General features: G+C 32.6%; 1 protein-coding gene across 2 annotated transcripts in view; it reads right to left on the bottom strand.

Moving 5' to 3' along the window:
- Positions 1 to 114: 114 nt before the first annotated feature.
- Dsd (attractin-like protein dsd) overlaps positions 115 to 24394 on the bottom strand; it is a 33862-nt gene continuing 9582 nt past the window's right edge. Inside the window, exons 3-13 of one of the 2 annotated variants that reach the window (XM_083102987.1) lie at positions 13743 to 14090; positions 12225 to 12400; positions 11319 to 11713; positions 10484 to 11079; positions 9938 to 10415; positions 9281 to 9701; positions 9046 to 9189; positions 8782 to 8931; positions 8306 to 8693; positions 7868 to 8105; positions 115 to 7774 (exon numbers count right to left, since the gene is read on the bottom strand). In XM_083102987.1, the coding sequence (XP_082959113.1) occupies positions 7529 to 7774; positions 7868 to 8105; positions 8306 to 8693; positions 8782 to 8931; positions 9046 to 9189; positions 9281 to 9701; positions 9938 to 10415; positions 10484 to 11079; positions 11319 to 11713; positions 12225 to 12400; positions 13743 to 14090 (3580 nt within the window). In that variant the 3' untranslated portion in view covers positions 115 to 7528. The remainder of the gene's footprint in view (positions 7775 to 7867; positions 8106 to 8305; positions 8694 to 8781; positions 8932 to 9045; positions 9190 to 9280; positions 9702 to 9937; positions 10416 to 10483; positions 11080 to 11318; positions 11714 to 12224; positions 12401 to 13742; positions 14091 to 24394) is intronic. The other variant, XM_083102992.1, reaches the window with a different exon arrangement.

The following is a 24394-nucleotide window of genomic DNA, read 5'->3' as shown; positions in this document are numbered from 1 at the left end:
AATTAATATCGTATTTGATATAAGACTCAGACAAATTAAATTGTCACAATATTGCATTTACAATTTTGAAGATGATGTAAATGACGAATGAATAATAAAGAATACATAGTCGAATTTATGTATATCAATTTTATTTAAACAATATCTGTTTTATTTAATATAATACAATATGTACCATTCTCTTCCGCTCACTCTCACGGCAACATTCATAGTAATTCTCTATGCATTTTAACTTCTAGCACAAAAATACGGGCATAATTTGAAGTCTCTTGCTCACGATATTACATACATATACGCACATGCATACATATTTGTTCTCTCTTTTTTCTATTCACACACCATCTTTGCTTTAAATATTTTTCTCCTCATGCTTCAGTCAAAATAAATCTTCTAGAAAAAAAAATGTTATTCGCCCCAAAGCTCCCTTTGACACTTCGCGTTATTTCTAATTTTCTGACTACTATGACTTTTTAATAGCGTGACTGTCCTTTACATATTACACAATCGATTTTTAGATATCATAATCATTCACGAGCGAATCGATGGCGTAATAAATTAGATTTAATTTGTATGTTCACAATAAAATCATACTTGATACGCATAACGTTATGTAAAAGTATAAAAATAGATTTATAATTAAAAAATACCAGACATCCTGCAAAATATAGAGAATATCAATTTTATTTATCATATTTTTATTCACTTATGGATTGTCGATGAAAAATTATTCTCGCAATTATATGATAAAAAAATTAAACTATATAATTGGCTGTTAATTATACAATTCGAGAGCAAATAATTTCTTTTATATAGGCTATATGCACTCGAATATTTTTTTCATATAGAGAGTATCTCTCGGAGAATAAAAATCTTTTACTTTTAGTACTTACTGTCTACTTAGGGATATAAGTATCTTCAAAGCAATAGATTTTTTCTTGATCTTAATAAAAAATTAATTCTAAATCTCTTTTACGGAATTCTATAAGACTAAAGATTTTGAATACACATTCACTCAGGATAATTCTATATATTTAAAAGAAGAAATTCTATTATCGTGAATTAATAAAGAGAAAGTAAAATCGTTGAATGAACATATTCATTATGAACATATTCATTATGAATAGTTCGTACCTGAAGAACTATCGACAGTCGCTCTTATTGTTGAAATCTTGGAATTTATATCCACAATTCTCTCGTTTCTCTATGCTCATTAAAAGATTTTACTATCAAGAATCGCTTCCAAAAAATCAAAAATTGCATATTCGTCGTATTCAAAATATATTCCAAGTCACATTTCGCAAAAACTCACCAATGTTACCTGTTCATAGGCAGTCAAATCAGTTCTTTTACAGACTAGATAAAGCGAAATATATGATCAAATAATTAAGAGAGTATATGCATATGCACAGCTGCGATCATTTGTGCTTTTCTTGTTCGATGCACGATTTCTAAAAATACATTCACGATGTTTCCAATATTTCGTTTTCTTGGCTTAATTTCTAATAATACAGAAATTTAATTCAAATATTAAATTCTCTCTATTTTAAATATCGACAGCATACATATATTAAGTATTTTTCGGAATATTTAAATTCAAAGAACTCTTTCTCTGACATACAATTTTGCTTTGCAATATATATTTTAAAACATTTTGTAAAATTATCTTGTAAAATTTGGATATAAATTTTTTTCGTTCTTTTAATATAATTTAAATTATATTAAATAATTAAATAATAACAAATAATATTGCCGTTTAATTCACTGATTGTGAGACAATTAATAAAAAAATCTAAAGCTCTCTATAATCCATGATTGATTACAATTTAATAGAGTGCTGCACACAAATTATTTGTGTGACGAGTCTTAAGCATCTATGTTCGTGCTACATCTCTCTCAATTAAAAAATAGCGGTACTCCGTTTCTCGGTATGTTACATGCTGATTTTAAAGAAAATAAAGAAACAAAAATGAAAGCTAATCTTTCTTCGAGGATTCCTCGAAAAAAGAGATACGATTCACACCATTTAAAATCTAAAAATAGCCTAACATTTTAAGAACTTTGTTGAAGAAATCCAGTTCTTGAGGGATTGCTCTCGTTCTAAAAATGTTTTACATCGAAAACAGTAAATTCAATGACACAAAAATACAATACAAACGAAAGCGATATTTTATTCTCTATAAAAATATAATGATTCAATTAGAAAATTACAATGACTTGATCAAAAAGAAAACTAAAGAGTATCTTCAACTTCTCGTACATTTTAAAACGAAAAAAATGTAATGCTTTTGCTCTACGTTGTTTTTTGAATTAAACAATATTTCTCTCATATGTCGTTATATAAAAATAATGAACTTGTATTAACATGAAAAGGGCCATTGTTAAGTTTAAACAATTTTATCGGACAAAAAATCAAGTTTTTAAAATAAAATTTAAGAAAGCTTAGATGTTATAATAGAAAATTTAATTTTTTTCTGACAATAAATGAGAAAAATGCTGTTATCTATTAAAAATGGAAATAAAAGAGAAATCATTAAGTGTCACGAGAGAAATTTTTGAAAATAATTCGAGATCGTTTTGACACTTGAAACAATTTGCTCTTTTTAACGACAATATTAGTGACAATTATGATAGTAATATCATGCGCAAATAGATTATCTGAAACTTTGCACTGCATAATATCTACGTGTTACATAAATACGCACTCATCCTTGTATTATATTTATATTTTATTTCTCAAAAATGCTCGTAAGATTTGTGTCAAGAAATTTAAATCGTTCTATCTCATTTATTCCTTTACACAGACTTTTATCAAATAGTATTATCTTACGCTCTTACACTCGAATAAAAATAAATATTTCCGATTGTATTCCTAGAAAAATTGTTGCAAGCTATATGTATAATATACAATCGTATTCATCTAATTAGATTATTAAGTATTCTTATTATAAGCCAATCTGTGTTTCTGGTCTATACCGAGAAACCGAGAGATGATAGTTTCTCTCTTATTCTGTAAAGTCAAACTTCAGTCATACCCTAAAACGCACTGCATCTCTTCACTTAATGCACACTCGCATCTAGTATCATCATTCTTTGTCCAAGTCTTACATACCGGCGCTTAAGAATCGTAAACGATTATGATCGTATGACTCGATTACTCATCGAAACGGATATATTTTACATCATCACATGCCTTTCAATTCTATGTCTTACGATTAAAGGACTTCTAAAGACCTCGTCTATTAGAAAGGCTATAAATGTTCTTGGTTGAGTTCTTTACGGGGAAGGAGATCTCTCCGGCTACTTTTTTCCTCTTTCGAATCGAAATTCGGAGAAACTCAATGGATCGCGATGGGACCTCTTCATTAATTTGCTTCATTAATTTTAGCAGATTATTAATTAGTGCAGAATTGGATCGATTCTTCGACCAATTCGCATCAAATTTTTATAAATTTATGTTTTTTCAATTTAATTGTAATAGTGTTATTATATATTTTTTTGTGTTCTTCTCTTCTCTCTTCTATAAATATGGTCTATAAAGAAATATGGAATTTATTTAACATATCTTCATTTTTTGTAACTAATGAGAAAAGTATATCTCATTCCTTACATATATGTATGTATATGTGTCATAGACATATGTATATGTTTATATGTATTATTATTATATATATGTATACGTATATGTATATATATAATACATATATAATAATACATATATTACATATAATACATATATTATTATATATTAAATCTAAATAACAAATTTTTCATCAAATTGTAATAAGTAAATTTTACTCTCAGCAAAAGACGATAAAGAAATGATAAAGAAATTCTATTAATTTCTCTAAATGTGCCAAATAAATGAAAGATCAGAAAAATGAACATATGTGACCTATATTGTTCTACTTTTATAGTCATTTAAGCCTTTTGAGAGAAAGAGAGATTTTTTCTTGATGAATAACATTGGCCCCATTGCGATCGCGAACAACAGTGGTGCGCAATTTTCGTTGGAAAGAAAGAGATAAGAGATTGCGGAATATCGATGGTTCGCATGTATTATCAGTCGCAGACATCGATCGGCGTGGGAAACAGCCCCGATCGTCGTCTCGGGGGAATAGAAGACGAAGCAAATTGTAAAAGATTAACCAAATGGAGGAATATTACATTGGCAGTGTTACAGTGTACGATACACGCGACGAACATAAAATCAAAACTAAAAATGTACGCTTGAGAGTTTTATCCTCCGAGAGTGACTGTCGATAGTGACAATTCTTTTAGTTGGTATAGAATTGAAAGAGTGGTGTTAGCTAATAATAATGTTCGTTTGAGAGCTTTACTCTCCGAGAGATATTGATTGACATTGAATTGATTGATTGATATTGATTGAATTAAAAGAGTGAATCTTAATTACAAAGTGTTCATTGGACAATTTGACTTTCTAAGAATAATCTTTCGATAGTAAAACTCTCAAGTGTAATCTAATAACGGACAAAAACTATGAGCGCCGGTGGAACATCGTCCTTACAAATCAATACGAAAACATTCGATTGGATGCACTTGATGTGCACTGGTTTACATTAATGCATTTGTTATAAGAATGTATAACGTTGAAAGTTTCGCGAATTGAAATAATATTCCTAATGACAATGTATTTTTTTCCGATGCAAAAATTTATTCTAGACGAATGATATCTTAAAACTTTTACATTTTGATCTCAATCCTTCCATTGCCAAAATTCCTGATTAGTGACACATGGATATATAAAGATTTCTTATAGATCAAAATTTATCAGATTATCAAAAAATTTTATAATGAAGACAGCTGATTGCATATATGTATTTATGGCAACGAAAGGATTAAAAGCGCTCACTCGTTTGTACAAATCATACGGTAAAAAATATGTTCGCAATATAATATATACAATAAAATATACTTTAATAAAATATGTTTAACATTTGGCGCTCATAAGAGAAGAGTTACGAATCTCTTAAGTGAGACTATTCTTTCGCTAATCCAGTACAAAAACTGATCGTATCAAAAAGTAAATTCGGCAACAAATAATAATCAGATATATATGTATATATATTACCGTTGACGAAAGACCATTTTTTTTTACTTTAGACGCGGCCAGTAATGTACGATTTTATTTCTAATTGTTACATAATAATTGATTATGTCGAGTGCTATCTAGTCTTCTACGTGCGCAATAACGATTTATTCACATCTATAGAGCTTTCTTTGGTACGAAAAATATATTTGAGATAGAATGCGCATTATCGCTTAAAAGGGAGGGATTCTAATTTATAATATATATATGTCTCTTTGACCATAACACGCCTTTACATAAATTAATATTTTAAACAATATAAAAACCAGGAAATTATATGAGTATTAATGTCAAAACAAAATGCATTACATTATGCCAATCCCAGTAATAATAAATCACATCATTTATTATTTATCCGCTCAATGTACTAATATAGATATAAATACGTACATCACATCCACAAAAAAAGAAACTTAACTATCGTAACACGTTAACGTATTTATAGGAAAAATATCTAATATGTATATATTTATAAGTCCGACGGCAATAACTCCCTTTTTCATGTTACTACGAAAGTTTCAAAAAGAAAAAGACTGTACCGGCTTCTGAATATAATTTCAGATAATGAATAGGAGATGAATTTGGAATTTTCTCTAAGTATTGTACGACGATTACTATCATTATGTTCTCGCTAATAATATATACAAAATTTATGAAATTTTGTAAATCTTGGTAAATTATATTTTCGTATTTGAAAACAAGTGAAAGGAAAAGCGCGAATTTAATGTAAATATGGAAGTACGCGATATATATTCATATAATTATACTCATTCTTATATATAATTATAGATAATTATAGATAAATGTACGAAAGAATAAAAATAACGTAACACAAGCAGCAGTCTGTAAATTATTAAAAACTGTAAAAACGTGCAATTATTTTAAACGCATTAATTAAATGCTCAGAAAGACAGTCACGCATCCAACGTGCGAGATAACTAGCACCCGTTACTTGCCTCATGAATTAGAACCGAATCTTCTAACGAAATGATTATACTTAACGGCTATAAATTTTGTTTTCGTTAGATTAAAACTTCGAGCATAATCGACAAAATATTCATAATTTAATTAAATTATCATTAATTGGCGTTTTAACTGATATCTTAATCCTGCACATTTGCAATCATGGGATAAAGTTTAGTAACAGTAATGGTGAACAGAAATAATGAAATAAGTAGAAATATTCATTCTTCTCGTTCGATCGATTCTAGCTAATCAAAGCTTACCTCGACAAATTATTTGTATTTATATAAAAAAAAGAAATTGATGATTTGGCACAATATTATGCAAAATACACACAGGATCAAATATGCGGTTTGTACCTTCTATAAATCTGCATCAGTTACAATTACCTCTGCTCACCTCGATCGATTTAGAATATGAATCTTATACACATTACAAACGGATGCATTAATTCTTTGATGTACAGATTCGGTTTTTCCATTTACCTCAGTATCGTACATGTTTGGATCTTCATTATTAACAATCTGAATCTTCATTTGCGAAGTCGACAAAAATACAGCCTATTTACAGCTTACGTCGAGGCGTTGTACTTCTTCAAATTCAATCATTTCAGTAATATTAATGGATTCTTTTAATATTTCTTATGGCATTATAAGCTTTTATCCACTGCATTGTGAAAATTATGAGACGATAGGAAAATAAAAATTTACGGGATATGTTATATTTAATTCTTCCAAATTTTTAAGCAATTCTTTATTATTGTTAAATCTTAATTTGTAAAAGATAGTTATTTTCAAAAATTTCTTATATTTAGAAGGATTAAATTTGCACATTCTCTTTTGATTATGAATGAATAAATTCGTAAAAAAAAAGCAGCGGATAAAAGTTTTTCAAATGTGCACGAGGCCAGTTTATCCACACGAGCAAACACATTATTTAAGAAAAATGTAGATCGCCTAATTATCTATATATACAACTGTACATTGTTAAGCGAGATTCATAGAGAGAACTCGTATTTCAGCCGAATAATCAATGCGGGCATCTCCTCTTGGGAAGATATCAATACAATACACCTCAATTCTAAACAAAACGTATTACTTACTGTGATTAACGGACGTAGACGATTGGAGCAGTCCATTCACTCCTCTACCAAAGGCGTTTCCTTCTACTCGATAAGGAAATACGCGCGTTTATATTTAATATTAAACGTTCAACCAACTCTTTAGACAAGATAACTGAATCGTTTGATTCACCAATCAGTTGCACGTGTAAGATCGACGAATAAAATTCTCACGTATTTTATCGCCTCAATCTCAGCGCGATCATTGTTCGCACTTCTTCACTGTGTCAGAGTTCAAAGATAAAAGTTCTGCCGTATTAAGCGCGAGCAAGATCACAGAAACAACTCTAAGGCTCATGTTACATCTCATTATCTCTGATACCTCTGCTATTTTATCGTTAAATACAAGTGGAATCCGGATGTTGACTGGCGGACTTCCTCGTCTTTTTCGGCTCCTTCGTCGTTAGCTCTTGAGACGGTCTACGTTGGCTGCCCAATGTCACCAAAGCGGACGCGACGGCTAAACCGGCGCTCTGTCCGGCTGGTGTATAAGGCTCACCACCAGTCGGCATTCTGACTAGTAGAGACAAGACTGCCGCTCTGTTGCCACAACAAGGCTCCAGTGCAATCGGACTAGGAGCATCCTGTAATGGGAAGACAAATCTCATAAATCAAAATGTTCTATTTTATTAAGAAAATAAAATGAAATATCTAAAAATAAAACGAATCATATTTACCTTCTTCTTTTTACGGCAATTGCTAAAATCGGTATCACCGTGTTCTAGATCTGTGCTATCAATGTCGCGTCTCTCAATCTCTACTACAACTTGACTGAAAGCCCTGCTGGCCATCTGTTCCATTTCTAGAAAGAGCCGTTGTCTTCGTCGATACATATCGACTTTCTGTTTAATCTTCCACAGAACGGCGGCTACCAATAGCAGAGCGAGAAAGCACCTGTGTAATGGCATGTAATCTCTAGTTTACAAGTAAATACTGCCTGATGTTCAATATAATGGAAAGAATATTAGAAAATTTAGAAAATAAAATATTGGGCCAATAGATGTGTCATCTCTCAAGATCAGTCTTCGCATAGTGTTTAAAGAGGATTTAACATAACTTTAATTCATTTTATTTCAAACTGAAAACTACTTCAAAGTCCAACTTATGATACTCACGTGCAGAATGTAATGAAAAATTGTTGCAAATTCAATTTGGAGTACTGAGAGAATGAGATCTGAATCCACACTGGCGGTTGAAAGTCATAAACGTATACATAGAATGTGGTGAAAGTATTATTATCTTCACTGCCAAAATTGTAATCCGCCTTGTTGAAACGGTGTTTGTACATGCTCGTCGTGCAATTTGCGCCGAGCAACAGCGGTTTTTCCGGACTGTTTACTTTTTTGATGGTAATATTCATCTTAGCAAGTACGGAACACGTGATGGAGAATTCGGCATCGATATCGGCTTTCGGTGGTGAGTTTTTGAAGTTAATGGCCCGATAGTGACGATCTTCTTTCTTGCTTAAGTTAAATGTAAATTGATAATCAATAGCCAAGTCATCTGAAACATAAATACATATATAATGATATATGAGTTAGATATATGTACAAAAGTTAATAAAATGTAGAAGCAGATTTTATCGACTCACAAAAACAAGATCCTTTATTCGTAGGATCTCCGTTATAAAGACCGGACACGTCACAACGTTCGCAGTGATCGCCAATAATGCCTTTGGTCGTGCAAAAACATTTGCCGGTTTCGCTTGTGCATTGCGTGCCTTGATTGTTGCAGGAGCAAGCTGTAATAATCACGCGCAAGTGTCACATTCAATTGGTTTTTTCTCTCTCTTTCTCTCTCACTCGGTCGTGACAGGACAAGAAATATCGTGGCATGTGAAAAGAAAATTACATACGTTGACACGTTGCTCCGTTGAGTGGACTGCCATAATAACCAGAGATACATTTATCACAATGTGGTCCATAAGTCAAGTTCCCACACGGTTGAATGCAGACGCTGCTATTTGGAAGACACTTACTATGCCCGTTGCATTGACAGGCTGCGAGGATAAAGAAAACCACATGAATGATACAATGTTTGATTATAGGTATACAAAAAATGTATACGATCAATAAAAAAGACTCGCTTACTCGGACATTTCGTGAAGTACCAGTGTTCAAACGGACACGTTTCCAAGCTCTTGCTGCTTGGACCACTGGCTCCGCCTGGTAAACACACGCCTTTTCCAGTGCCCGATCCATCGTCGCACCAGCCGCATCCAGGATCCGAACGACAAGCTGCGCACGATGAATAGAAATTGCACCAATCCTTGCCAGTCTCTGTGGGACGACACCTAGCTTCTATAGTAGTCCATTCGCGACATTGCCCGTAGGGAAAACTGGCCGGATATGCATTCTTGTCTACACATCTTGCCTCATTTTGACACCAGATGCAATCGCCTTCCGTGCAGTTGCGACATGTTGTGTACTCTATGCATGGATTATAGCGACACATATCCATCGTGCTTTGTGGTGTGACTGGTGGTAAAATGTATGTGCCGTTGGGAAACATCTATTTTTTAGAAATTAATAAGATTAATCGATATATCTATTTTTTTGCAAGTTCAAATTGTTGCATGAACAAATTAGATCAATATATTACAAATTTCATTTTTATCAAAATATAGTTTTTAAATTACATATATTAGCTATTTCTGAAATGTTTAGAAAAATATTGTATTTGAATATCTCATTTATCTTTTTACATCCATTATACAGCCAGCAAAATATTAAAATATATTCACATACCACGTGAATCTTGTTTTCTCGTTGCGGCTTACACCGGTCAGGCCCGTTGGACCAAGACCAATAACAACGCGAATTAGTTTCGCAAGCATGGCATGTATGGAGTAGATGGCATTCGCTGCTGCCACTCGACTCGCACTGCTGTGGGTCCATAATAGGCTTCATATTCGGCGAATTAGGATGATCCCGACATTTCTCATGTAAGCAACCCTTGCCACACCAAACGCAATTATACGAAGTATGCATGCAAGATGTGCAGTCGTTGAAGAGCTTACAGAGCTCCTCGTGCGACGTCATACCGCGCGGTGGCGCGTCGTCCAAACATTTCATGTAAGTATCATCATCTTGATATTTCTTAAGCATATGCCTCGTGGTCGGCTGGCATTGGCCGTCTTTTTTATGCCACACGCATTTCACGCCTATCCTGGCGTTCAGGCACTGATTCTGATTCGTCAGATGTTCGCAATTGCCCGGAGTATATCTACGCAATAAATATATTTCAACATATACATAAATATATACAATTCTTTTTCCCTTATAAGACCGTACCTCAACATGTCAGAGAGCATTTCACCATCAAAACCGCCGTAGATGTATATCGACTTCTCGAAAACCGTTGCACTATGACCGAATCGTGGAAGATCGCTCATGTCCTTAGGCATAATATATTGATGCCAGGTGTCGCACACAACGTCGTAGCCAAGCGTGTCGGCCGAATAACATTGCGCACCGTGCGACTGCTGCGTATCATTATGCATATTACCGCCGAACACTAACATCAATCCACCGTGAATAAAGGTGGCCGTGTGAAAGAAACGTGCCGACGGTGCCGATGTTAGCAGACGCCACTCCGAATTATGGGAATTATACGAATACATTCGGCTGGTCAACACTTGCGTACTGTGCGACTCTGACACGTAACCGCCGTACACATAGATGAGATTCGTGAGAGGATCGTAGGCGGAACTGTGACCGTAACCACCCTTCACCGGGTAACCCTTCGCTTTGACAATCTGCCACTCGCGCGTACCTAAATAGTACTCCTGGACGGTGTTTAAGTAACCATATTGTGGCGAAAAACCGAATATCACAACCATCTTCTCTTTCTTGTTGTGACTCACCAAAGTCGCAGTGTGTCCAGCTACCTGTAAAGATATTAGACTATATAAAATATCACACTATAAGATCCAACTGAAAGTTAAAGAATAAAACTTAGCATCGATTGATATTATCGTTACAGAAAATTAAAAAATTTCACTGAACTTTCAGCAATAAACAAGTCAAAATTGATTGAAATAAATATGAAATAAACACTACTTATCATTTTAAATACAAAGAATATTTCTTAAAGTAAGATTACGTTTTTTAGAGAAACTAAACGTACCTTCAGCGGTCCACACATCGTTCTATTGTGACAGCTATCGTACACGGTGACATTCTCCCAGACCTTGGCGGATACGTCGAATGCCCAGATCTCGTTGGTCATGGTGGAGTTTTGCAAGGCACCGCCATACATGAATATCTTGTCGCCAAAGAGTACGCACGAGTGAGCGTAACGAGGCAACGGTGCACGACCCTCGACATGAGGCGTCTCCCAGACATTGCCGTTATAATCATACACGTATATCATCTTGGCACGGTGGAAACTCTCGCCGCCAACCACGTATAAAGAATCTTTCCAGACGATAGAACAGTGACTGGCTGACCCATCTGGTGGTAAATCCTTGTATGTAACACTCTCCCAAAATCCATGATCACTCTTTTGACTGCAGTCTGCGCCTAAGTCCCGGAAATCATGCGTATATATAAATAAAGATTTATTCTATTTTATTTTATTTCTTAAATAGAAATAGTTTGTGAGAAATTATATAATAAATTATTTCAGATTTATTCTAGCTCGCCTATAAATATATTTTATTTTTTTCAGAAAAATATTAAATGAATTTATGCCACATTATTATAATTATAATGGTTATAAATATAGACTTGAATATTGGATATCACGATCTCCATTTCAGTGGCATGATATTATTATACACGGATAATGCTATTATGCTAAATTAAATTTGTAAAATAATCGGAAATTTTTATGAATTTATTTAGGTCTCTTAATTTTGAATAGTTATCGAGAATAAAAATATTATAATAAATTTTATCTTTAGATGAATATTATATTTATTATATATGGATTACAATTATAATTTTATTATATAATTTAAAGAGAGATCAGTCGTCAATTATATAACTAAGTCACACGGTCAAATCATGATTTTTCTCATCATTTCCTTACCTTTGTAGTCGTTAGAGCAGCGGCAGTGATGACTCTCGCGATCACAATTACCCTGAGGATGCGAGCAATTGTTCGGGCATACCTGCACATCGCAGGCTTCACCAGTCCACGTGGCATCACAGGTACACGTGCCTTCGATGCACACTCCATGGTCGGAACAGTCAATGTGGGAATATCTGGAAACAATGATACATGTACACCATGATGGGATATCATTCTTAACTTCAAAGTGTCACCGTTTTCAATTATATCAGTAAGCAAATATACATATTCTCGTGCGCTATTTACTCGATCAAACAATAAGTGTTTACAAGTGTATCAATGTTTCTCTGAAAAGCAATTGTTGGCGACAATCATACGTTCTGATTAGATTCAATATTTGGAGATAACATGTTAGAAATGCAAACAGTTCTGTAAAGCATGTATCGTAACGTGCGAAATCTACTTGAATAATGAATTTGGAGTCAATTTTTTACGATATTCGTTAAAAGATTTTAAAAATAGCAAAAAAAAAAGAGGGAGAGAGAGATTTCGAGGTCGAAAGAAATTATCTAGTTTCTCATATGTCATGAAATATCAAAATGTGTCAAAGCACCAGTTTGACAAGGTACTAACTGTAATCTCGAAAAATGTTCTTGTTCCTCCTAGATTGATTTTTGGCATCTATCCGCTGATCGTCTTCTGACCACAGGTAACGTTAGCAAACGTGACATAGATACGGTTACGCGTATTTCCGGCTCTCAGAGGAAGCTCGATAAAGTTTCTAAGCCAGGGGCGACCCAATTACGAGTTATCGGTAGTTGTCATCCTGTGTAACCTCGGCAGTTTCTCTCTCTCTCTCTCTCTCTCTCTCTCTCTCCCTCTCCCCCTTTCTCTACGCATGTCTTTCGCATTGAATGCTATCTTTATCGAACACCGCATATTTCGCATATTTCAAAGCTGCTCTTTCTTTTTTTATAGACAGATACAACTGTCTTTCTTCCTCTACCGAAGATTATGCACACATAAATTATGTATCGGACTCTGGTCAGATATGGCTTTAAAACCTCATACGCGGATAACGTGAGTCACTCATGCATGTGTGACTCAAATTATGTCTTTGCTCGCTAAGAGCCATCGTGCAATAACCGTTTGCTTTTTAAGGTCGACCGATATTACAATCTCAACCGATATCAACTTGCACCGTAAATATTGAGGAGAACTCCATAAAATGTCCCGCTCCACTTTTCCCCCGTCTCGCCAAAAAACCACTTTTTCGCAAACAAAGCAATCAACCGCGCGTAACGTATTGTTATTTATATCTTCATCCAGAACGGAATGTTGCTCGAAACCATCAATTTAATTTAATGAAAATCATATCCCATTTTTTCTTAATACATCTCTTAATCTCTTAATAAGCGAAATGTAGATGAAAAATATATTTGATTTTTGCCGAGGCAAAATAAACGAAGAAGATGAAGGCGAAGTAACGAGGACTTGATCGTTAAGTAGACCGCAGCCGGCGACGCTCGGACTCACCTGCTCGGACAAGCGTTGATTTTATATGTGATATTGAAGCCGCTCATGTTGTACGCGACATCGGAATAAAAGTGCAGCAACACGCTGCCGGATCGCGCTATTACTTCCGGCACGCGGCGTATGTGATAGCCGTCCTTGTGCATCAGGCCGGAGAAGACGGCCAGAAGCGGCGCCTCGACGCTGTCACCGTCGTAGATGTACAGATGGTCCCAGCCGCATTCTGTCGCGAATTGCTCCACGTGCATACGTATCTTGGTATTCGGGCTGCTCTCGATCAGCCAGGAGCACTTCACGTCCGCCGTATAATTACCGAAACCGTCGTGGATGATGCCACTTCTCTCTGATAGTCTGCCAAAAGAACAAAACAGAGGGCGGTTAATCGACGCGAATAAATTTGTTAAATTATACGACATGTATTTTAATTACATAGCGTGGGGATAATAATGTGGTAAATTAGAATCTTATCAGTACATGAAAATAACGGGTAGGAAGAAGGAGAGAGAGAGAGAGAGATAAGATATCCATTTGAAAAAATTGAAAAAAATGCTACAAAAAATAGCCATAGTAGCTACAGTTTGCACAATATTAAGTAAGATAGATTTTAATGAGAAACATTAATAATAGATCGAGAAGGAAATCTGCATAAAATTGTATTTACGTTGCGGGTAAATATAATTTATACACAGACCTTAACGTAAAGATACGTTTCGATGTTAATTGTTAAAAATAGCCTTTGTTGTAAACAAGTGGAGGTACAAGTGTGGGCAGTAAAAGAGGCAGACACATATATCTTATGAAATACGTAGAGTACAAAGTTCAGCAGTAGAAGTATGCGATTAATAGGTCTCTTCTCGATTTTCCACACGTGTTTTTATAATCTTCATCCCATTCTCATCGACAACTAGTTGTCTAATAGTCTAATTCAATAAGAATTCAATAAGTTCAATAAGAATCCCATGAATTCGATCAATGTCGCGTTCGTAAACGCGAACGAATAATCGAACTTAATCAATAATTCAAGCAATCGCTCGCGTATAATATTAGATTGCATTATACGTATTGTATTATATCGCACAGATACGTATATCGGACGGATGCAACAAGCGTGACGCGGAAGAGCGAGATCAACGGGCACATCATCGTCAACGATAGAACAGTCTAGCACGCCACCAACTTCATTAATTGCTCCCCATTTTGTTCCAGCGACCGTTGGCAATACTATAATAAGGGAGATGCGCGTGAGGCAGGCCGAAAGCCAGCGGAATGAAAAACGACGTTTGACGTCCTTGACAGATCCAGACGAGAGAAAGTGCGGTGCATCTTAACGCTGCGCAACACCTGCATTTCTGCGCTCGAATGCGAAGGATGGTATGGAAACGAACGTAGCGTGATTAAATAAGCGTGCACACGGAAATAGAATAAGTGTCAAATCAAAACTTATATACTTAAATTAGCGCATTTATTGTTTCGTATATACGCAACAATTTATAATGTTCTTAGAAGAATTTAATAATTTTAAATGTCAACAATGTTACAGTCTTATTTCAATATTGTAATTGTCATCTCAAGAATATACAGGGTCCTGAAACTAACGCTTGATATTTTAAAAGCAGATTCTCTGGCCAATTTAAAAATGATTTTTCAGGGAGATCATTATTTTTTGCATATTCCCAATTTTTGTCATCATGTATCTTTCTAACTAAGCCTTAAATTAAACTTCTATTAAAGTAAACTCTACCTAAAATTAACTAAAGAATGTGACTTTATTAATATTTTATTCCCATAAGCCTTAGTTTGCGAAAAACCCTTTATTTTCAATCGTTTATAACTCGAAAACTATTAGTGCCGCGACATTTTCGCTAAGGAAAAATCGTTTTTAAACTGGCCAGAGAATCTGCCTTTAAAATATCAAGCGTTAGTTTCGGGACACCCTGTATAATTATTTAATTCTACTTTAAGAAAATTATAATCTTTGATTTAAAAATGTTATTTTCTGTTTAACATTGTTTTCTCTTTCCATTCAAGAAAATTAAATCTTAAATCATAAGAATATATTTTTCTTGATTGAACTATACAAAATGCTTCATTCAAGCAAGCAATTATATTTTTCTTTAATTAACGCAATATAATCTCATTTCAAGATTTCATGTTAAAACTAAAGATATTTTCAAAACAAGAATGTCCTTTTTTTCTGTACATGAAGAAGTATTAAGCTTGAAATTTAAATCTGAAGAAGAAAGGAGAAGGAATTTAATTTTAAATATATAAGCGAGATACTTGACTCGTCAATATCTAGTTTTTTTACATTTTCTTTTAAATAATTAAAAATTAAGTTATATCTTATAACGGTGCTCAATTTTTATAACAAGAGAGATTATTTTCTATTTTATTATACGCTTCTTTTTCATTGAGTAGCCGTGTATATAAAGGTTAATATTAATTCTGATTTTTCCCGACTTCAATTGCCAATTGATCCCGGAATAGGATATAAACGAGATTTTATGTACAATGAGCTCGTGAAAATGTCAGTGCTGTACTAAAATAAGATCGTTTTCAATGTTCATTCAATCGCGATTTTATTAACTAATAAATAAGTAATAAATAATAAAAGAAATAATAAATAAAGTAATGCTCAATATTATTAATCTCGAACACTAAAAAGAAATGTTGATAAAAGTAAATTAAGAAAAATACAATACACTAATTAAATAATATAAAAAAATATGTATGTAATATCTAATTTAATTAAAAAAAATAAAACAAAATTTAATAGAGCGAAAACTTGTTACGTGGAATAACAAGTTCGTGAAACACCTGCGCTTTAAGTAACACGTTTACGACCACATACAACACGTGACAAGAGAGGATGTGCGACGATGACGGAGGAATAATAATGTGTTGTGTAAAAAGAATGCAGCTTTCGTGAAGACGTATCCGGTATCAATGAAATATCGACAACGGATATCATGTCGATACTTATGCCACGCATATTTATACATGTCTATTGCAGTATAATATACGTGCGTGATAACATTACACGATTAATCGCGATCTTATCTTTTGATTATTTAATCCCGCGGACAATTTTGCGTTACATAAATATACAGGATATTTCAGAAGTGATCAGTTCTTCTTGCGCACAGATGAATCGAGAACAATGGCCACATTGTTGAGGCATCGATAATCCTCAAACTGCTGGCAATTAAAAGCACAGGTGGTTTTAAAAAATAGTTTCAATGAGATAGCACAGACTATCGAGTACGCTCTTATCTGTCAATAACCATTTCCGCGACAGATGAGCTCGTCTTCTTCGTCCAAGACTTTATCGTGAAACAAGAATGCTGTTTATTTGCATCGAGGAAGAGGTTTATAGTAATGATAATTACAAAAAACGTGCTACATAGATATAAAAAATGACATGATTTTTGCATTTTTAAAATGTGTGTCGTTACTATTACATATTTTTTCAATACATAATAATAAAAAATTGTTATTAAAATAGATAATCTATTTTTTTATCTCATTAACTTGCAACGAAAAAATTATTTACATCCAATTCTTATAAAAATATAGCTAATTCTTATAAAAATAATTAAGTTTGAAATAAAATAAACACACACGCATATATATTAATTTTTCCATAATTAGAAATAAAATTCTGTATTTGTATATCCTCCTTTTGTTTTATATTAGAATATAATGTAATGAATTTAGACAGAAAATAGATAAATCACTTCGTCAATATCCGCAAAAAATTTCGAAAGAAAAATAAAGACGATATAAATGAAATCGTAGATTACACCTTCCTCGAGGATTGCGCGGTACGCTGTCGTAATTGTCGAAGTTACAACACAGCTGTGTAGTGTATCTGAAGAAATTCTAAGAGTCAGAATAAGAAAAAATTAGTATGTTATGTATATCGTGTAGGACTGAACACGCGATTGTAAACGCGGAATGAAAGAACCTAATCACGATTCTTCTATAAATAACATCTGATTAATCATTGGGAAGAGGGTCAAGAACCTTTAAAACCTACAAAGCTCTCTGTCTTCCACGGTGTAATAATAATAATAAGATAATTGATATTTTAGCATTTAAAAAAAATTATGAAGATTATAAAAAAATAAAATTATAAAAAAGTTGTTCACGATAGAAGTAGATGAAAGAAATGTTACGATATCTTGAAGATATTATGCATAAAATATATGACTACAAAATTTATTATGAATATGAATAAATAATGATAAAAAATTAAAATGATAAGATATAATGTAATAAGGTAGATTTTGTCGCACAAGAGCAAGATAATGTTCTGATTTTAATCCTTTTACGATATGCAATTATACAATACAGATATACATGTAATCTACACAATGGACCTTTAAAATTATCTACGATAAGAATTATAAATGGATTAATGTGTAAAATGAGATATTTTAGATTCTTGCTGAGAATATTAACCGTTATCTGTGCGAACCACACACACAAAATTCTTCATCTTATTAAGAGCGCCTTATAAATAGCACGGTTAGAATTAACGAATGCAGAATCTTTGTCGTTTCTTTGTGATAACAACAAGTCGAATCATTTGACATTTGACATTCAAGTTCGACGACCGACCGATTTATTCTTTATTCTTCGAAATCGAATAATACAAGCAGCGTAAAATTCGTGCAAGTTAAAAGACATAAACATCAACGATGAACGATGCAAATAAATTCGCTCGTTATCGTAGAAATTTACACTTAATTAATGACAAGCATGTTAATAACAAGCAACTTTTTAATTCGAAAAAATTGAGCTTAAAGCGATTTCAAAATCACTTTTTTTCAGCTTGTTAATGTGTTAATAAAATGATGTATATAAAATAAAATTTTAAACGATATAAATAAGTCGCAGAGAACTTTTTTGTTTTTAATGATATCGATTAGTTTATGGAAAACATGATTATTCATCGTAATATTACGAATGAAGGAGAATAGCGAGTTAGTGTAGAAAGTATATAATGATAGAAAATTATTATTATCAGTGACATCAGTAATGACCAACATATTATCATAATAATTCTGAATAATTTAGTAAAAATATAACTTTAAATAGGCATTGTGTAACTCACATCAGTGAAATAAAAATAGTTACATGGGTCATTTATCATTTTGCTATAGTTAAGAATTATCAATAATTATTATTATTATATAAGATCTGGATGATCGGATTTGAATTCAGATGAACGCGATACCGCATTCAATGCATATAATTTCGCGAGGAGAAGATTAAAATAAAGCATTTAAATCTGGAACAAAAACTGGAATAAATGTGTTGCCATGAGACATACTTTAGATAACTTCTGTGAAAGTTCTCCCGAATCTCTATTTACGTAACTATGTAGTTAATGAAGATATGTCAAACAGAACCAAAAATAAGAGTTGAGGAATAAATAAATTAGAGGATGAAACAAAGCTTGTCATCGAGTTGTTAAAAAAAAATATACTTATTTTAACAAAAGAGAAATATATTTAGTGCGTGCACGTGATTGTAATGAGGTTTTCTGGTGATTTATCGAGAAATATTTGTTTCCTATTCGAGACTTTGGAATCGACGAGAGACTTTACGGCGATGTCACGGCTGTTAAATTGCATCCACTTGTACTTAATGCGCCGTAATGACTCGGAGAATTTATCAAAGGTGTGTAAACAAGAGAAATTATTGGAGAAAAGCGTCTTTTCTAGTAGCGTAAAAATAAAATGCATTTAAAAATGTAAAATAAAGTAAACAAAACAAATAAAAATGCATACATTATGCATACTAGGACTTCGTATCTGTTATACAAACAGAGCATTGTAAACAATTAAGTTTCATCGTATTCCACTTTACAAATATGAGAAAAGTGATAATTTTCAAGCGTTTTCTTATAATTCCGTTCCGGAATTAAAACGCCGAGATTTTTAAAAAGCACACCGAGGAAAAAGTAAAACTTTAAAAGTAAAGCTTCGCTCTTTTCTCAACTTTGTGACGTTTTACTTGAAATGAAACGAGCTTTCACTTGCTCGTTCAAAGAGAATAAAGAGAAAGGCAACAAGAATTTAACAAAAAAATCCAGCTAAAAAGGATATAAACTTAATGAGATGTTCTCCGACAAAATTGTAAGAAGAACTTTTCAGCATGCCAACGTGTTGTGAATTTAGTAAAGTCGTTGTAACATTATAAAATGGTTATTTTGAAAAACAATTTCAAATTACAATCGTTTGTTCACTTTTCAATTTCAAAAGTTAATTAAAAATTTCATGCGTTTTATTTTACATCGAATCTACCCTAAATAAAGTTTTATTGGAGAATATATATTATTTCTATTTTTATATTCTACGTATCTTAAACTCTCTCTCTTTATGGAACAATAAAATAACAAAATAATAAAAAACAAAACAATAAAATAATCTTTGTAAATTCGAAAAAATGATTGATAAGGTTAATAGTAGGTTGAATAATATTTTTATTAAAATTTTATATATATATCACGTTTTCTAATTATTCCAATAATACGAATTAAATTATAATTATGCGAATTTTTTATTACTGTAATGGTTTTAGTTACAGTTTGTTTGTTTTCTAATCTTTTCCAAGAAATGATTCAGTAGATTTCACGCTTCGACACAATAGAAAGTTGACGCAATATCTAAAAATAAATTCATACATATTTTTATTTACTCAAATCTTATTTTATATGATCGTATTTTATACACTTTAATCGGAACGAAAATCGGAACGAAAATCATTTTTTAGATTAAAGACTTAATATAAATAATATAAAACTTGAATTCTATGTACATGTATATGCATATTGTGCACATATTGATATTCACACAATTTGATTTATCTCATCAATTTTATTTATCACATGATCGAAAACTATTGATAGAATTTTTATTTTTCACGTAAAAAAAAATAATTCACACTCAATATTTAAATTTCCATCAAAGGTTTCATTAGCAAGTTACTCATCACTTCTATCTCTCTTCTTTTAATGAATCTTAAGTGAATCACTTTAGAACGCAGATTAAAAGGCTGCGGGATGGCGCAGAAATTACTTGTTAAATTTTCATAGAGAGATACTATCGACTTGAAACTTTTTTGAAGACAGACATTCCCAATTTGCCGATTCTCATTTTTAATTCCCGTAATAAGTTCTTGCAAAAGTTCCGTCACGGAGATCACGAAGTCACGATATAACATCGCTCGCCAGACGCCAAGAGACATAGAGTTCATAAAAATCGCGAATTCTACCGGTTTCTCAATCCGGTTTTTATTAGCACCGACCGGCATTCGCGTAATTAAAACTAATATACCGGGGCAGGATAAAGTTTTTCCGAGGAGGAAATTTTTATTTTCCCGTCAAAATTAGCAAGCGCCAAGGAAGCCAATCTTCTATTTATAACATCAAAATATTCATATCTTAAAAAGTGAAAAATCGTAACAATTCTTCGATAACAATTCTTAGAATTTTCCGCTATTTTTATTCGCGAACAAATGGAACGCAATAATTGACATAATCTAATTTTTCCTTGCGCATACACGGAGAAAATTTTATATTAAAGATTACTATAATGTGGTAGTAGCTGCGGACCATCGAGAATTTATAAGCTTAAATGCTATAGTCATTATTTTAAAAACAAGAAAGCAACGTAATTTTTACACTTTCTCATAGTAGAAATTATTATGTTTTAAAGCAAAACTTGCTGGATAAAAGTTAGTATTGAAAAGAAAAATAAAAAATATATACAAAGTCAATTTTTACTGTATACCATAGTAAAAATTAACTCTTCCCACCTTAGAATATGGCTTGAGTGTCGGTTTAACAAAAATTACTTTACTTATGTGATAAAAAACAATGTTGCCATAGTAAAAGTTACGTCAAAATCATGTACTAGTTGTTAAGAAATCGGAGAGAAGAGGAAAGCGATAGGTGTCGCCTGCAAGAATAAGCCGAAACACGCAGAAGCTTGTTTTATCATACAGTGTACACTTCTGTCGCATTCAATCGTTAACTCGATAACGTATGCGTTTTGTTGAGCTTTGTTTAACGCTTATTTTATTGTCTTTCTTATTCGTTATAAAAGAATAAAAGAAAGTGTTGTGAATGAAAATGCTGTGAAGATAAACGAAAAAGAAAGCGTAAGTATCTCTTCGATAAGTCGATTTGCAATCTTTATTATTATATTACATATTTATTTATGGTTTTCTATCTATTATTTTTCTGTTAATGTATCTCATCTATTTATAATTAATATCTCTGAATGCTGTTAAATTAATTAATAAAGTGTATGGGAAAAATAGCTTTACAGCACATGTAATAGTTTGATCATATTTAAGAGATCTTAGATATAAGATTCAATTATAAATACTTACAGATACATTTTGTATCTGTCTTTAATAAATTTTTATTAGATTAAATAAAATTGTATATTATTTATTGTGTCCGTTCAATAATGAATGAAATATTATTAATTATAAGTAAAATTAATAAGAAAAGCAAAAAAGAAGAATCCGGAAAAAAGTAATAAAAGAAAGAATAAAAAATACATTTATCGAAGTTGAGATTTAGTATTATAATGTTTTACAATAATACATAATAAAGATTACAATTTAGCACCTATGAATTTTTACTATGGCAAATAATGAAATATGTTATGTAAGTGTTAGTTTAAAATTTTACTATGTTGTACTGTAATTTATTCTATAAAGTCATGATGGTCCACCGATCATACAAAAAATAGTAAAATGTGATATAAAATTGTATTACATATTAATATAAAATTTTCTCCGTGTAGCATCGGAAATTGGACTCACATTTCGATTTTAATCCTCGCTTCACATCGCTACGAACTGGTTCGCTGTATTGCACCCGCGAGCGAAATAAACGGCGCCTCGGATAAAATGAGGAACCCACGCAAAGGTTCCTCTCTCGAGAAGCAATAAAAGTTGCTCGGCGTCAGCGGAATGTGCGTTCATTTAATTGTCGCATATATATTGCGAGGCCAATATTGAGAAATTTAACTCCCGGCTATTCCAACAACATGCAACATGTGGGCGCCATGATCACATTGCTGGAAAATAAATTCGGAGTGATGAGATGGATTAGTTTGAGAGGGCTCTTGACGTTGCATAATATATCCACTAGATTTCTACAGCAAATATACAGCCCATTAAAGCAAGATTTCAAACATCATCTCCCTCTCCTCCTTTCTTTTTATTTAATGTATCATGCAAATATATAAGAAATTATATTTTATATATTTTAAATTAAAATATACTTTTTCTTATTACAAATTATGTCTTAATTATATTTATAGTATTATAAGATTTATAATATTATAATATTTATTTCGTATAATATTATAATTTTATAATATAATTTTATAATTTTATAGTTTTTATAATTTTATAATATTATAATATTTATTTATAATGTTTATAATATTTATAATATTTATTCATTAAATTAGTTTCGTCATCATAGTTGCAAGACTCGAGAGAAATAGAAACCGAGAAACAGTGCGGAAAAACTTTTTGAAGGATCACTTGCATTCGAACAATAAAAAAAAATAATTTTTTGTTTAAACTGAAAACACAGCTTAACGGCAAGTCGGTTCGTTGTACGAGCAAGTGTAACAAACCTGTCAATAGATGTGTATTGACATACACTTCGAATGCATCGATAAACGCATTGAAATGCAAGTACATAACTTTTCCGTACGGCCTGGCGTGCTCGATGAAAAAGGAAACAAAAAATATGAATGACAACATGTGCTCGCGGAGATAATTCAATTTAACGCGTTGTGGCCACGAGAATAACGAGTCTACGTTTCTCGATCGATGGAAAGAGTACCATTGTTATGCGTTCCATTCTATTTTTATATCAATTCCTCTGATTCTGTTTTAGCACAGAAATTTCAGGGGAAAAATTGACAGACTCCGAAAAATCCACATAAATGTCGAAATTTATTACAGGTTTGTTGGAAATATCCTCTCTCTTTTATTATAACGTTTCCTCAAAAATAAATTAGGAACTTTATTTTTGTCTATAAATAGTAAATTATAATATAGATCCATATAAAAAAACCTTTAACTATAAGCTAGAAATCCGGAAATAAAATTTTCTGTGTTATAAATAAATTCTGTTCAACAATAATAGTTTTCGAGATATAACGTTCCTCAGTTACATCGATTTCTGTTCTCGAGAGAAAATCCTGAGATTTCCTTCTGTGCTATTCGCAGAGCTCGTTTCGGGACTTGCTCGATTTCGTTATGGACGAAGAGGAGGAATCAGATACAACGGATCAGCGGACGAAAGACTCTCGTCCGGATTGGAAGATGAGGCTTTATGGCCGAGGTGACATTTGGAACGCTTTCCAATTTCGCCGGAGTCTCTTCACTTCGTGAGAGACGTAACAGTTTTGCGGACGCAAATGGCTACGGTTGACGAAACTCGGGTTGCAAACGCGATTAACCCCAGACTCAGGGTGGAATCAGGTTTGTCCAGGGTGGAATCTTTTACGAATGAGAAAAAATATGGATAAACCAAGAAACTTCTACTGAAAGCTCTGCAGTAAAGAATGAGACCGACATTAATTTCAAGTCCGTCGAGACACCACGTA

The sequence above is a fragment of the Camponotus vicinus genome, unplaced genomic scaffold, assembly GCF_025532165.1.
Source record: "Camponotus vicinus isolate PSW18456_S1 unplaced genomic scaffold, iyCamVici1.0 SCAF_1, whole genome shotgun sequence".
Lineage (NCBI taxonomy): Eukaryota > Metazoa > Arthropoda > Insecta > Hymenoptera > Formicidae > Camponotus > Camponotus vicinus.
The sequence above is the reverse complement of the archived record's forward strand: the minus strand, read 5'-3'. Positions and strand labels throughout refer to the sequence as shown.